The 16271-nt window shown below is 40.2% G+C and overlaps 1 protein-coding gene across 36 annotated transcripts in view; it reads left to right on the top strand.

Moving 5' to 3' along the window:
- The window catches only part of ank2b (ankyrin 2b, neuronal), a 176320-nt gene that overhangs the window by 121278 nt on the left and 38771 nt on the right, over positions 1-16271 (top strand). For 28 of the 36 annotated variants that reach the window (XM_074623608.1, XM_074623606.1, XM_074623613.1 and 25 more), the window contains 18 exons: positions 209-307; positions 475-672; positions 825-923; positions 1527-1625; positions 1773-1871; positions 1980-2177; positions 4251-4349; positions 4866-4964; positions 6337-6534; positions 6696-6794; positions 6971-7069; positions 7950-8048; positions 8133-8231; positions 9686-9758; positions 10923-10967; positions 12282-12423; positions 13674-13761; positions 14733-14836. In XM_074623608.1, the coding sequence (XP_074479709.1) occupies positions 209-307; positions 475-672; positions 825-923; positions 1527-1625; positions 1773-1871; positions 1980-2177; positions 4251-4349; positions 4866-4964; positions 6337-6534; positions 6696-6794; positions 6971-7069; positions 7950-8048; positions 8133-8231; positions 9686-9758; positions 10923-10967; positions 12282-12423; positions 13674-13761; positions 14733-14836 (2036 nt within the window). The remainder of the gene's footprint in view (positions 1-208; positions 308-474; positions 673-824; positions 924-1526; positions 1626-1772; positions 1872-1979; positions 2178-4250; positions 4350-4865; positions 4965-6336; positions 6535-6695; positions 6795-6970; positions 7070-7949; positions 8049-8132; positions 8232-9685; positions 9759-10922; positions 10968-12281; positions 12424-13673; positions 13762-14732; positions 14837-16271) is intronic. The other 8 variants (XM_074623607.1, XM_074623605.1, XM_074623618.1 and 5 more) reach the window with 1 other exon arrangement.

Raw genomic sequence — 16271 nt, 5'->3', positions numbered from 1 at the left:
CCTGGGTTAGTGGCTACACTTGCATGTCGGGACTAACTTGGCCGTGTTATATTAGCAACCACGGAGGTTTTTCTCAGGTTAAGCTATTGACCTCAACTGATGAGACTAACTTGGTTAAAATAAGAAAGAAAAAAATGTTCTTTAGCCTTCAGCCAAGTCAGTGTCAGTATGTATTGAATGACTATTTATGTGTTTATGTGTTGTGTAGGATGGTCTGACTCCCCTACACTGTGCGGCCCGTAGTGGACATGACACAGCTGTGGAGCTGCTGCTGGAGAGAGGAGCACCTTTACTGGCCAGGACCAAGGTGTGTCACATGACCATTCACCTTTTACAGTTAAAGGAACAGACAGTTCCTTTTTGATGTGTAACAATGATCTCTGAAGCAGTGTTTTATTTCCAGTACACAGACACAGTTATTCCTCAGGATCCCCTCCTACCATGTAACTAAATGAGCTCTCTTTCACGTCTTAGAACGGGCTGTCTCCTCTTCACATGGCGGCACAAGGCGACCACGTCGATTGTGTCAAACACCTTCTGCAGCACAAGGCTCCTGTTGACGACGTCACGTTGGACTACCTGACGGCGTTACACGTGGCAGCTCACTGCGGTCACTACAGAGTCACCAAACTGCTGCTGGACAAGAGGGCCAACCCCAATGCCAGGGCACTGGTATGATCACTTTAACAGTCCTCTTGTGGTACAATACAGGTCAAAAGGTTGATTTAGTCAAGCTATAAATATAGACTGAGGGGGCTCTGATGAACATTCAGCTATGTTAAATATTGTGTGGGTTCATCCTTTGCTGTGTGTGTGTCTGACAGAACGGCTTCACTCCGCTGCACATAGCCTGTAAGAAGAACCGAGTGAAAGTGATGGAGCTGCTGGTCAAATATGGAGCCTCGATCCAGGCCATCACAGAGGTATATTTGTCATTGTTTTGTGTTGTTAATTGATTTCCAATGATACATATATACATACATTTTGCATAAAGCAGCACATTTGTCCCCACCCATGTTGATAAGAGTATTAAATATTTGACAAATCTCCCTTTAAGGTACATTTTGAACAGATAAAAAAATGTAATATAAAATATTTTAATTGATTGACAGACCTACAAATTAAATATCAAATTGAGCATGCTTAATATCTTTTTTTTTCAAACCTTTTTGTATGTATTCTTTTTTTGTTCTTCCTTTTTTATTGCAAAAACATGTATAATATTGCAAGAATGAAAGAAAAAGCACAGTGTAAGCAACTGGAAATTACCTTGAGAACTCAATTGTTTAGGTACATATCTAAAATGTTAGTCAGTTCCTTTATTTTCTATGTTGGTTTTTGAATAGTGTTTCCTACCAGCTCTGCTCAGGGGAAAGTAGCTATTGGCTGGTCAGAAATCGCTAGAATTTACCAGATGACATCATGTACTATTTGCATATTAATAAGTCCTTGAGTAACAAATTAATGTTCAACCTGACTGACATGTTATCCTATTGTTCCTCTCTTGCTGCCCTTCCTGTCTCCAGTCTGGTTTGACTCCCATCCACGTAGCAGCCTTCATGGGTCACCTGAACATCGTGCTGCTGCTGCTGCAGAACGGAGCCTCACCTGACGTCAGCAATATTGTGAGTGATGGGAAAACAAGCCAATCACAGAGAGGGGAAAGTCATTTGAGAAAAGTGTTCGAAAATATTACAGTGAGCAGTCAGGCTGCTTTAAATGTATTTAAATCTGTGTGTATTGACTCTGCTGTATGTATGTTGTGTGTACAGCGTGGTGAGACAGCGTTGCACATGGCAGCCAGGGCAGGGCAGGTGGAGGTGGTCAGATGTCTGCTGAGGAACGGAGCGATGGTGGACGCCAGGGCACGGGTGAGACAGCTGTTATCTATAGTGTCACACCAAAGAACACTTTGTACTTTAGTGTTTCGCCACATTGCAGAATAAGAGTTCATTGTTATTCCTCTGTGCTGTCTTCAGGAGGACCAGACTCCCCTCCACATTGCGTCCCGTCTGGGAAAAACAGAGATTGTTCAGTTGCTGCTGCAACACATGGCCCACCCCGATGCCGCCACAACCAACGGCTACACCCCCCTCCACATCTCGGCCAGGGAGGGACAGGTGGAGACAGCCTCTGTGCTGCTGGAGGCCGGGGCGTCACACTCGCTGGCCACCAAGGTGGGTTGAGGAGACATGTTTTGACTTTAAATTTCACTACTACTCTATATAGGACTCCAACACATTCTCATCCCAACTCGTCATGTACTGCGGCTTTGTCACGCCCCTTGGCGTCACTTTATTTTTGGCATCAAAACCACTATGGTTACACTTGGCATAACTTTACGATTAGGCAATAAAACCACTCTAGTTAGGTTTAGGAAAAAACTGGCTTAAAACTACTATGTTTGTACAGTGAAAATGACACCGAACGTTATAAAATGAGACACGAATGAACACAAAACGCTCCCTCGTTGCACTTTCTCGGAGCGTTTACTGTTGCTACGGATGGGTTAACATAATGTACATAATGTAAACCCATTACTGTTAATGGAACGCCCGTTGTGTTTCATGCCAGCGCTAAAGGTTGCCTCAAGAACGGGCTGAATATGCAGCATTCAGGATTTCATTGTTTCATTGAATGACGTCAAGGATCAAGTGCAGTAATGCCTCCCAGCCATGCGGGGAATGCATTTATGATGAGAAAATCAATATCAATCTAGCTGGAGTCAGGACATTGTTAGCATAGCTCAGCATAAAGACTGGGAGCAGGGGGAAACAGCTAGCCTGGCTCAAAAATACACCTTCTCACACCTCTAAAGCTCACTGATTCATGTTGTATTTCATTTGTTTAATCTGCACACAAACACACAGAAATGTACAAATAACAATTTGTAGGTTTAGGGAGAGTTACATGCATGTCAACATCTGCTAATCCTCCCCCAAAAAAACATCTGTACTGCTTCTTAGTGTGATGATTTAATGCCAACCAAAGTTGAAATATGAAAAATCTGGTTCCCACAGCAGTAATAAATGGGATATACATTATATATCATAGCAGATAAGAGTAGGGGAAATGATGGATATTATAAAAACAAATAATTTCTTCAGCAAAACATCCAAATCTGTGGAAAATAACACCACTAATGCACATCCTAATGTCTTAGCGGGTTGGAACAAACATGGCGCTCTTAAGTGTTGATCCCATGGTGCCCTCAGATGAAGAGGTTACAGCATTACTGTACTGCATGTGCAGGTCTGTCTCTGTTTGACCCACTTTTGATGAAAGATTGATGAAGCTGTGAATCTGAAATGTGTATGAAGCCTGAACGCAGTCAAGTGATTCATCATCATCATCACTGTGGAGGTGTTTATACAAGCGCTGTGCATCCAGTCTGAGACAGATTAATGTATTCATACACTGTTAAGGCACATTGTGAGGCAGTGTGTCCGTCAGGGTTCAGTGGTTCTCCTCTCTCCCACCCTTGATGTCTCTCTCCTTGGTTTCTCCCCGGGGAGGAAGGGTGTGGCTGTCGCTACGGAAACCAAAATCAGGAAAAGTTGTTGTCATGCAAGGGTAGCGCTCCATCCCAGCATCATAATAGTCCTTATCCTTGATTTGCTCCACATCTCAAGTCTAAGGAAACCCTCTCCCCTCTCCTCCATCCCTCTCCTCTCCATTCTCTGTTTTCTGTTGTGTCCGATCACCTATTACATCAGATATAATCCTGGTTTAACAAACAAAGGATTGCTCCATCCGTGGAAGGGCTGGGTCATAAACACGCTGGTCATGTGGTTTCTGTCAGCTCCAGTCTAGTGCTGTATGTCAAAAGACAGTTAAAGTGCTCCCTCTGCTGGTTTTATTGTGGAAGTTAATGGACTCTATTAAATAGTTGTGGTTTAAGGTTACATAGAATTGCATCAGCATGTCAGCCGGCTGGGAGTTCTTTATGTCACTAACACAACAGACACCCATCAGACATCAGGGAATCCTATCTCTCTCTCTCTGAAATGACCTGTGATTGGTCAAAGTCTCCTATCATGATTAGATTTAGATGTTTTAAAGCCTGAAAACAGAGCCATATGAGGTGCGGAAGTCTAGTTTTCTCTCAGAACACTTGAATTACAATATGCTGAAAGGTTATTATGGATTTTTTGCCCAATGATGCCAAAAACATTCTGAGTTAGTATCCTGTATTTACTGACTTCAAACCCATTTCTTAATCTCCCCTCTCCGGCTCTTTGTCTCCACAGAAAGGTTTCACTCCCCTGCATGTGGCCTCCAAGTACGGAAGCCTGGATGTAGCCAAACTTCTGCTGCAGCGTCACGCTCCACCTGATTATGCTGGGAAGGTATGCATCCAAAAATAAAAAACCTTCTAACTGTATAGCTGTATAGATTTTACTGTAGAATCTGTGAGATGTTGCGAATGATTAAAATCACTCTAAATGTTTCGGTGAACCCTTTTTCTTGCATGTAAATGTAATTTTAATGTGAAACGTGTTGTTATTGTTCTGTGTTGAGGTTAAGTTGACTGCAAGAGCAGCGGTAAGCCTAGTTTCAATAAAGCCATTCCTTCATCTGGATTAACTATGATTTATTAAAAAAAAACATATAACAGACGCCTTTTTACATCCAGATTCCTTTTTTTCTTTGAATATTTTCTTCTTTGCATCATAACAAGGAGCCAGTCAGTGATCCTTCCAGCTTTTGCTGTCTAATATAACTCTAATTCATGTCAACCTGCAGTCTCATGCCCTTTAACACCTTGTATTAACTGTGTGTTTCTTTGTGTGTGTGGTATTAATGGCTTGGTCCTGCACTAACTGCTGTTTAATCCATGTGCGCTCACCATCCATCCCTCACAGAACGGCCTCACCCCGCTCCATGTCGCAGCACATTACGATAACCAGAAGGTGGCGCTCCTGCTTTTGGACAAAGGAGCGTCCCCCCACACCATGGCCAAGGTGAGAGTCCACTGTAGACACTGTGCTGGAGATAATGGAGGCTGACAGGAAAGTTAGTTGTCAAGTGTAAGATGTTACAAGTGGTGGACAGTTTAGCCAGAAGGAACACATTATAGTTCTTTCTAGAGAACATCTTGCACTGACAATGCTACTCAGAACCTCCTCTGTGGTAGTTACTGCTACAGTAGGTGTCTCGAGGATCACATTTTGCTAGGATGACTCACACACAGACTCACAAGGGAAAATCTAGTGCTGTGTATTGGCAAGAATCCGGTGATACGATACGTATCATGATACAGGGGTTCAATATATTGAGATACTGTAAGCAATGCGATATATATAACGTTAGCGGTGTGCTATTTCCACATCTCAGTTTAGGTTTCACATTGGAGACGAAGAGTCAAATGGCTGAAAATAGACACAACACAAAAAACTCTCTCCAGTGGCAGCAGTGGAAAAGATGGAATCCAATAAGAAAGGTCTCTAACCTTTAGGCCTCCACCACTGCTTTAAAAAAGCTTGACTGACATTGCATTGATTTTTTTTTTTACCTCATGATACTGAAGCTTTGAGTTTTGTGCGACTTGACAGTAGACAGAAAGATCTGGAAAAAGATAGTATTTTTTTTTGTGTGTGTGAAACTACTGGTTCCAAGTTCAAGAATGAACTTTTTTGATCTTCAAATATACTGTAGTTCCATTTTTTTAATAAGGTTTATATCCTTAAACAGCTGGTTACTGTAGTTTTTACCAAACGTTACTCAAACGGGAGGAAAAAATGCATTTTTGGGGGACTATTTTGAGCTAAGGATTAACACACATTTGGTGCTGTAGTGAGTATTTGTGGCAGCAGGGCGGTGTATGTGGGGTTGAGTCCAAATAAACAGTATGTAGTGGTGTAGTAGAGGGTATACGTAGGTATATGGGTATGCCCTCCTCTTTTTCTGGCAGTTTAACCACCTATCAGCCGGAAAGCCATTGGAATATACAGGAGAGTATACCCACTTCCTCCTCTGTAACCTACCCATCTCTACCTAGTAGTACACCCACCTCATCAACAACCACTGCACCACTGAGTGTGTGTTCGTGGTGATGAAGGAACATGTCACCCAGTGCAACAGTGTGGCTCATTGATGTGGTTTTAATGTAGCATTATGGCACAGAGGAAGAGGAGATATCAGGCTTTCATAAATAAGACTATACTCAACATTTGGTGCTCATAAGATTATTTTCCAACACTATTGGATAACCTAAAGTGACACCAAGGCTGTTCCATGTTAGTTCCCAAAAAGCGTTTTGGCATATGAGGTTTTTAGCAACAAGCCGTCCTCCGTTAGCACTCAGCAGTGACACCCGTTTCTCTCATGAATCAGAACGGCTACACTCCTCTCCACATCGCGGCGAAGAAGAACCAGATGGAAATCGCCACAGTGCTGCTGCAGTACGGAGCCGAGACCAACATCCTGACCAAGCAGGGCGTCACTCCGCTCCATCTGGCCTCCCAGGAGGGCCACGCAGACTTGGCTGCCCTGCTCATCAGCAAGGGAGCCCAGCTTAATATCCAAACTAAGGTACTGTAGAAACCAATCCAACCACATCACAAGTAGAACAAAGGACAAAGTATATCTTCTTTACAGTGTCAGTTTAGCTCCATTAGCTTATTGGACAGAATGTGTTGTGGATGTGTCTGTTGGAACACAGTAACTGTTCTGTGTGTGTGTTCCTCATGCAGAGCGGCCTGACTGCCCTCCATCTGGCAGCCCAGGAGGATAAAGTGGCTGTTGGCGAGATTCTGGCCAGAAACGAAGCCAACCTCGACCAGCAGACTAAAGTATGAACAATCTTTTCATTCTCTGCATTCGTCTTCACACCTTCTGTCTGGTTAAACGAGTCAGAGTCAGCTCCCGTTCTGCTGAAATCATCATCTTCAATAACAGTATTCTCCATAAATGTAAAGTGTGTTATTGTTGATTGGAGAAGTAGAACAGATTTGCTGTTGTTTTGCAGTTGGGATACACCCCGCTAATTGTGGCATGTCACTACGGTAACGCCAAGATGGTCACCTTCCTGCTGCAGAATGGAGCCAGTGTCAACGCCAAGACCAAGGTACTGAAACTAAACTAAAGCTCTCATTTAGTCATCATTATCTCAGCTTAACATTCATTATTTAACATTTATGCTATCATTGTATTGTATTGTAAAGTGTTCTCATTATAACAAGATATTTCATGTTATATATTGCTATATTTCTTATTGTGACAACATTTTATTTTATTTTGTTAAAATAAGATATCGTATTATTATTACACAACACCAATGTATCTTGTGAAAATGGGAAATAGGGCTGAGCAATTTAGTAAAATATATAATTGCGATCATTTTGACTGATATTGCAATAGCAATATGATTTGTGATATTAGAGGGAATGATGATTTTTACATCATTATTCTCATTTTCATTGGAAAAACATATCAAAATGATTATTGTGTGATTTTTGCAGGGATCCGTACCAATCAAAGATATTTTCTTAAGTCTGTAAAATATGATGTGTAGGCCAGGACATCTCTGCTGCACAACAATATTTAATTTAAAATGGTGTTTTGACACATTTCACCTTTAACAAATATTGCCTTTCCTGCTATTTGAAAATTGCAGTAGGCCACATTGCGATTTCAATCAAATGTGGATTAACTGTGCAGCCCTAATGGGTAACTTTTGATTTTAACATTGTACCAACTTTTTCCGTTGAACTATATTTGTTATTCTAGTTTGGAGTTGGTACATAGAGAGACAACTTGTTCTTGTTATAATGATGGAAGCATTACGCTGCACATATCAGAGACCAGTATCCCAAATTTAGCCAGGTTCATTTTATTTAACACACGACTCATTTTACATCAGCTGCCTGAATGTTAAAGATCTATTAGAATCAAAACGAATAATCAATGTATTTACAGTTTTATCTTCTGTATTCTTTCCTTTCCAGAATGGATATACTCCCCTTCACCAGGCAGCTCAGCAGGGAAACACACACGTCATTAATGTCCTGCTGCAGAACGGTGCCAAGCCCAACGCTATCACTGTGGTACGTAAACAAACACACACACACACACACACACACTTTACAGTCCATAGACACACATGTCATCCACTGTGCTCTCTTGTCCAGAACGGTAACACTGCCCTGGGTATTGCTCGGAGGCTGGGCTACATCTCTGTGGTGGATACGCTGAGGGTCGTCACTGAGGAGATCATCACCACGACAACGGTACGTCTCACCACATCATACAACATTATAATCTAGGTCAAGGTTATATTATAGACAGCAATAATATGTACCGGAATGGAAATATGCACTGGTGGACAACAAACCCTAAGATATGACAAAGTAAGTTAACATAATGAACCATCAAATGACTGACAAGATATTATGTGATTGATTATTGCTCGTAGGTTACAAAACATAGAAATAGAGCCCAGTGAGCCCAGATATGTCAATCAATTTTAAAGCAACACTATGTATGCTGTGAAAGAAAAACAACACATTCTTCCTCTTACAAATGTAATTCATAAGTAATAAAACACACCCTTTCTTAATTAAATAATCTCTGAAATGTTGTTGCTACAGCTTTACTTGTTGTGGTGTGACCATTATAGTAGCTGATGTTAGCTGATGCTGGCAAACTTCACAAAGGTTACAAAGTAAACACACTGTTACCTCACCAAGAGACATGTTTGTTTCCTGCTAGTGGTCCCATTTCACTAAACCTCAATCAGGTCATCTTATCAGGATGTCTTTAAAGCAACTGACACAAAATCCAACGTTTTTTAGACGTCTAGTTTCGTATGTACGTCTATAATCATTGTTTCTGTATTGTAACAGTATTTAAAAGACTACATTTTATGAGAAACAGAAACATTACTGTCACTGAAATACAATTTAAGCAATGATCATATGTATATAATTCATAAACAAGACCCCCTCCTTACCGTGACACAGATTAAACATGCTTACTAACCTTTGTACTCTTAGATGCCATTAGAACTATTTTTATTGTTAAACTTTTTCAAACTTCAGACCTGTTTGATAGTGATAAACAGAAACACATTTCAATTTGATTCATGTTAAGATAAGATGAGATATTACTTTAATATCACTTATATAATTTTAAACAGAAGGAGATTTTATTCAAATTGAATTTGGACTCAACTTGACAGAATTTATAGCCTCCATTTCAACTGTAACTGATTTTTAAAAGCTTTCAGAAAATGAACAGTAGCAAGACTGGCATAGTCCTAATAAATCCAGACATTTAAAGTGCTTCAACTTCAATTGTTAGTCCAATTTTAATGTAGAAATGTAGCTGTCTTTTGACCTTTTATGTATGTATATATGTTCTCCCCCTTTTTTATGATTTGCTGTTTTAAATATTTAGTCCACCCTATGTATATCACTGAGGGTAAATGTTAGAAACAGCTCTCAGCATAACGCAGTATAATTCAACACCAGCACAAAACACAGCCTCCAAATTGACGATACAGTTGAATCAACACCTCTCTAAAATAACTGCAACAAACACTGAACATTGTAACCTTCCAGAGGATTTATTGCAGGACTGTTGTGTCACACTACATTGGTTTCAGTGTACCTAACAAACAGGGAACGGAGTTTATGGTGTGAAGTGCACGGTTAATGGGATCCCTTTCCTCCCCTGCTGACAGACGGTGACAGAGAAACACAAGCTGAACGTGCCAGAGACCATGACTGAAGTGCTGGATGTGTCGGATGAAGAGGGTGAGTCAGCCTGTCAACATTAGCCCACAGTAGACCCCCTCGAATGGAACGAGATCTCTCACTGGTATTCGAACCATGTGGACGAGTTAGATGAAGTACATCAACGAAGCTCTGTTTGTGTGTTTGACTCAGTGGTTGAGCCCAAATGAGCTTACTGGTTAGTGTCATTGATTCTGGTCATCCATTACTGCTAGTGGGGAACGTTTACACATCACAATAAAATCTGCGTCACCCTGCTTTAAAGCTGCACTAATCAATCATTTTAGATTAACAATGACTATGTGAAATATGAAATACACATAGTGACAAATAGAGAACCAGACTCTGCAGTTTGGTTTAATGCCCTGCACATTTCCTTCTACTACTACCCAGCTCTGTTGACAGCAGCAGCAGGCAGCTGTTGACAGCCATAACGCTCTGATAAACCCGCCGTACACTACCTGCCAGCACCAAACAGACATTTAGTTAGTAGCTGTAGGAGAAAGTGGAACATGTAGCAGCTAAAGAGCCAGACATTTACCCCCAGTAGTTGATGGAAGCAAGCAGATATTGTGTTCACAGCTGACCCAAAGCGGGAAAAAGGAGATTGCTAACCTAACTAGTACTGTAACTTTCATTGGCTCATAATGCAGACTGAGTAACAAGACATTTAAATACTGTTATACATTATTTTCCACCCTGAAACGTTAATTTCATGTCATTTTTTAGCAGGAAAAATGTCAATACTGAATATCTGCTATTGGTATCAGACTTCAATCTACATAACATTCAGCCCAATTCTATTTAAAGCCCATATTGTGTTGCACACATCTGTCTCCCTGTTGAGAAGAGTTCAGGTGTCTTTTGTGCCGCTAGTAGATTTTAGGGAGTAGAGAGTGACTGTGCTGTCAACCCACAGCATTGAAACCCATTGATGATGATGATGTAATGTCAGACGACCCCATGGATGAGGAAGGTACTCAGCACGGTGCTTTGTGTGTGTGTGAGGAGTGGGCTAGTGTGTTAAGCATGAGGAATGAGCCTGTACCAGCTGCTACCGTACTAACTGTAGGATGATATTTAGATGCCGGAGAAAGTAGTTGAAGAAGAAGAAGCTCACTGGATGATATTTTTTTATTTTAAAATGTGCTTTATCTCCTCCTTACACTCTTCTCCCTTCTCCAGGTAGCCAGTATACTAATGGCACCAGGACATCTCTGTCTAACTACAGTATGTCTTTCACTTGTTATGCTGGCGAAGCATAATGCTTTCTGTTCATACCTGGGCCAAAGTCAACTAGAGCTGCTGCATTTAGCTCAATATCACATGGATGAAGCGTCACACACACTGCACTCTCAGGCCCCACCATCTGCTGCTCTGCTGCTTATGCAATGTACAAACACAATTAGCAGTAGTTTTTTGTCATAGTGTCTACAGACTTATCATAGTGGTCATAGTTCAAGTGTCCCAGTAAGTCATGACACTGTGACCATAGATACAGAGATGTTGCATTGGCCTTTGGATCGTACGTCCAACGTCGCCGCCACATTGGGGAGGTCAGGACTGGCCTGTAAATACATAGGCCTACAAGTGAATGAGGGAGCTGCAGTGTTTCTGGATAAAAAGCACTATAACGTTTACATTTCTCAACCGATTTCAATGAGTCGTTTTTATATTCAAGCGTTTCTAATCTACATGGAGCACTGTAAGATCATTTCTCCCCACAAAAAAAAACGTTTGCTGAAAAACGGTTCAGTAACGTTACTGCTTCCGGTTCATGGATCGGTCTGTCTGTTGCTCTGGTATTAAAAAGTGGTACTGTCATAACACATTTTCCTCACATCATCAACATTACAGTTGAAGTTACATCTTTCCAAAACATTTGCAAAACAGATTCTTGAATGGTAACTTAAGGTCATCAAAATAACACACACAGGCCTGAGAGTGGAAGTGTTAATGTGCTATAGGCCAATACATAGTCCTCTGAATATGCGGCAGAACATTTTGGCCCAGGTGAACCTTCAGCAGCCAGTAGTGATGCTTCCCCCTGCTGGACAGAAACAGTTAGTGGAACAGCAGTAGAGCTTTATAACACGTGTGGCCATGGCATTCATCACTGTTGTTAAATAACTGCACAGACTAGAATCTAAATGTGTGAATATAATATAATAATGCAGTAGCATTATTATATTATCATTGGTAGCTGATCCCAGCTGACATTGGGTGAAGGCGGAGTACACCCTGGACAGGTCGCCAGACTATCACAGTGCTGACACATAGAGACAGACAACCATTCACGCGCACATTCACACATACGGGCAATTTAGAGTCAACAATTAACCTAACCTGCATGTCTTTGGACTGTGAAAACCTGAGAACCCGGAGAAACCTCACGCTAACACGGGGAGAACATGCAAACTCCACACAGAAGGGCCACAAGCCGGGTTTGAACCTGCGACCCTCTTGCTGTGCTAACCACTGCACCACCGTGTTTTGTTTTTATTTGTGAATTCACCTCCACCGTTCTCTTTTCTCTCTCTCAAGGTGATGACACGATGACCGGTGACGGAGGGGAGTATCTGAGGGCTGAGGACCTCAGGGAGCTGGGAGATGACTCCCTGCCAGGACAGTATCTAGATGGAATGAACTACCTCCGCTTCAGCCTGGAGGGGGGACGAACTGACAGGTACACCAAACTCTGTCACATGTTTGACTTAGCGAACAAAGCAACTACAGCAGTTTGATCAGGGGTCAGTGTGACTTTGGTAAACCAACTCACTAAAACTCCTTTTCTTTGCATGGGTTGTATCTGACTCAGCTGTTTCCTGCACTAACAAAAAAGCTCATCTGCTCAATGGAGCAAACAATTGTTCCTTGTGCTCTGTAAACACATTTTAAAGCGTGGAGTAATTGAAGCTGTTGTTCCCATTTTAACATTTTTATAAAATCTGTAACCCACTTCTTCTACGATGATCTGTTCCAGTCTAATTAGTGATATTTGCTGTGTGTGGTTGTTCTAACTTTATCATCACCTTTCCTGTCAAGGACAATAAACTCAGCAACTAACTGCCTGTATTTGTATATGTGTGTGTATTTGTGTGTGTGTTTTGCAAACTCTCCTGCTCATACTTCATCGTCGGTCTTCCTTGTCATGCCTTCATAGTCGAATGCAAAGGTATGTGCTGAAATAACCAGTTTAACAGTCTAGCTGGGGACTGGGTAGTGAACTGTCTTTTAGAAATTAGTTAGTTCCTGATTTTTTTTGGCAGTGTTGGTTTGTACTCTGTCCACCACTTTAGCCCAGACATGACATTTTGTACAGACATTCATGGTCCCCAGAGGATGAATACAAATGACTTTGGTGATACATCAGACCGGCACATACAGTACGCGTACTTCACAAAAAGTCAAGGCCAATTTTGATCATATGCATTCATCTCTTGTTATACAAATGTTTGTTTTATACACGTCTAATAAATATTGCCCAGCCCTAGTAGTACACACCTGCTAGTGTGACTGTAGACTCTTAGTCTTTGTAAATGTGTTATATTTCTCTGTTAAGCTAGTAAAATGTGAAAAGGGTGTGAGCCTAGATGCTGTTAATCTTTTATGTTCCTGTTGGTGTTCAGACAACACTAATGTGAAACATAGGTGTTGTTTTACCATCCACATTTAAACTCAATGTGTGTGTAATGAGACCATTCATTTAATAAGTATTATGAGTATAAATATAGTATAATTTTCCCTAATTGACATTGATACAAGTCCTGAGTTCCAGGGCAGGAAAATGAACTAACTCTTGCACACATGAACTGATTCTGACAGTTTTTCCTCTGAACGTTTATCCCTGTATCCCCTGTAGTCCTCATTAATCTCCCACCCGCTGTGATCTCTGAGCTTCACTGACTTCGGTGCTTTTCTTCTTCTCTGCTATAGTTCAGACCGGTCCTTCACACCGACCCACCACAGCTACTACTCCCCTAAACATGAAGGCATTATAGATGACATGATCACCGCTCAGCAGGTAAGGTTCATGGGAGATGTAGTCACTGGACCTCTAAGCTTTAACAGTCATCTCTGATATGATGTCATTTGTATCAGTGAGGGAAAGTGCATTTAACTAAGTGCTGTACTTAAGCACCACTTTGATGTACTTGTACTTTACTGGAATATTTCAAATTACTGTTACTTATACTTCTCTACATTTCAGAGGGAAATATATATTACATCATATACTACATTTACCTGGCTGCAATAGATTTTACATTTATACAAATCAAATACAATCAACAGTTAAAGATTAAATGAATGTATTATATCTTTAAAAAGACCTGCACTTGTTGTCAATGGGAAGGTCTTTTAATTCTGTTAGACATTTTCATTATGCATGACTTGTTAACTACTCTATATTGATTGTAGTTAAAGGGGAACTTCAGGGATTTAGTATTGAACTTCCATAAATTTGGGGGATTTGTGAGAGACAGAAATCGAAGCAGCAGAGTTCAAGATATCCTGACTTTTACTCCCTAGTATACAGTAGCTGAAGCTCCATAATAAAGACTATGACAGACACTGGATACTTTACTTTTGCATAATGAAACATGTTTGAATAGACCCTCTCTTGCCCAATGAGCCAGTTCACTATAGATTTAGACATGCTTGGACGATTTCACCACCAATCAATAAAACTAATTTTGGATAAGTTGGGATGTTCCTTTAATTCAATTTATTTATATATAGCATCAAATCATAACAGTAGTCATCTCAAGACGCTTTTCATATAGAGCCGGTCTAGACTGTACTCTATAATTTAACAACAACGAACAAGTCCGGCTGCCCATGACTTAGTACTTAGATATACTATCACATGAGTGAGATCACATGAGAATTCTTTTGGTAGGGAAATGATATTAATATGTATTATGCTCTGTTGGTATTGCTACTTTCAATAATTGCTGGTATATGTCTAATAAGAGGTTCTTTGTTCGATTGCAGGTTTCGTCACTTGGCAGAGAGAATGAGAGGGATTCCTATCGTCTGAGTTGGGGCACGGAGAACCTGGACAATGTGGCTTTATCCTCCAGCCCCATTCACTCTGGGTAGGTACCGTCACATTGTACGAACACTGATGTTGGCACAGGATTTATAAATAGCTTGGAGTAGTGAAACATGTGGTAAATTCATGAATATGCATTAACAATCTCATCAAGGTCCTGATGGCTGCTATTATGTTTCAAGTACTTTCAAGTACCTCTTAGCATTTCTTAATTAGTGAATTAACTTTCGTTTCAAAGTTATCCCGAGTGCTCGAAGTGGAGTGCTTTCTCTCACTTGGCACTTGGCAGCTGTTACTGGGAATATATTGTATATGATAAAATATAATTATATCAGTAGGAACATGATGAAATGTAATATATTATAGGCAGCAAAACAATTAAATAATTAGCACAATGATTCTCAAGAAATGTTTTTTGAAATAGAATTTATCGAGGGGTTTGCCAGGCTCATCTCAAAATGAAAAAAGCGTGATGTAATTTATTTTGGCTTTTATTTGGTGAAAGTTTTATGGCTTGTGTATGAATGCATATGTGTTTTTCTTTCCATTTGATTTCCATTACCACAAAAATATCAATTTAGTTATAAATTCTACACAATTGGGTCAATTGAGAAGTTCATCCCTGGAAGAAGTGTGAAATGTGGCCAGGCTCAAGAAAAGCATGCTTGGGTTAATTTTGGAGCATCAGTCCGGGTCACCTGGTGTTTATACAAATGTATCTTCTTGATATCTGGAGTAAAAAAAATAGACAATAGTTAAATATTTTGGGGAAATGCACTCATTTGCTTTCTTTCTGACATTGAGATGTGAAAATTCATATCAATCTCATGTCTGTGTGTTAAGTAGGAAACAGAAGTCAGGATGAGGTTAGTCTGGCTTAGCATAAAGACAGGGGGAAAACATATTCTGGCTTCATCTAAAGTTCAAATATACAACTACCAACACATCTAAAACTCACTGATTAACAATGCATTTTGTTTAATCTCTACACAAACAAAACACACTGTCAAGAAACATTTACAGCATGTACGTCCCCCTAAAACCACAAATTAATATTATTTTTACATGTTTGTTTGTGTGTTTGTGAACAGATTAAACTAATGAGATACAACATGTTAATCAGTGAGCTTTTTGAGGTGGTGCTAGGTGTGTTATTGTAACTCTGGACAGAGCCAGGCTAGCTGTTTTCCCCTGCTTCCAGTCTTTATGCTAAGCTCAGTTAACAGTGTCCTGACTACAGCTCTGTAATTTACCCTTAATAATGACCATCATTTATGGTGAATGTTATTATAATGCTAATAGTTATTTTACTGTTAAAAAACAATGAAATGATCATTAATAAAGTTTACTATGTATATGTATTAGTAAATAAATACTTTATGTTATGTTTTCATTAGTGTGTGTAATATGAAATAATTAATTAATTAATTAATTAATTATTATAAATTCTATATTGTATCATAGCTGATAAGAGACAA

The sequence above is a fragment of the Sebastes fasciatus genome, chromosome 22 (genome assembly GCF_043250625.1).
Source record: "Sebastes fasciatus isolate fSebFas1 chromosome 22, fSebFas1.pri, whole genome shotgun sequence".
Classification (NCBI taxonomy): domain Eukaryota; kingdom Metazoa; phylum Chordata; class Actinopteri; order Perciformes; family Sebastidae; genus Sebastes; species Sebastes fasciatus.
This window is presented reverse-complemented; position numbering and strand designations above follow the sequence as displayed.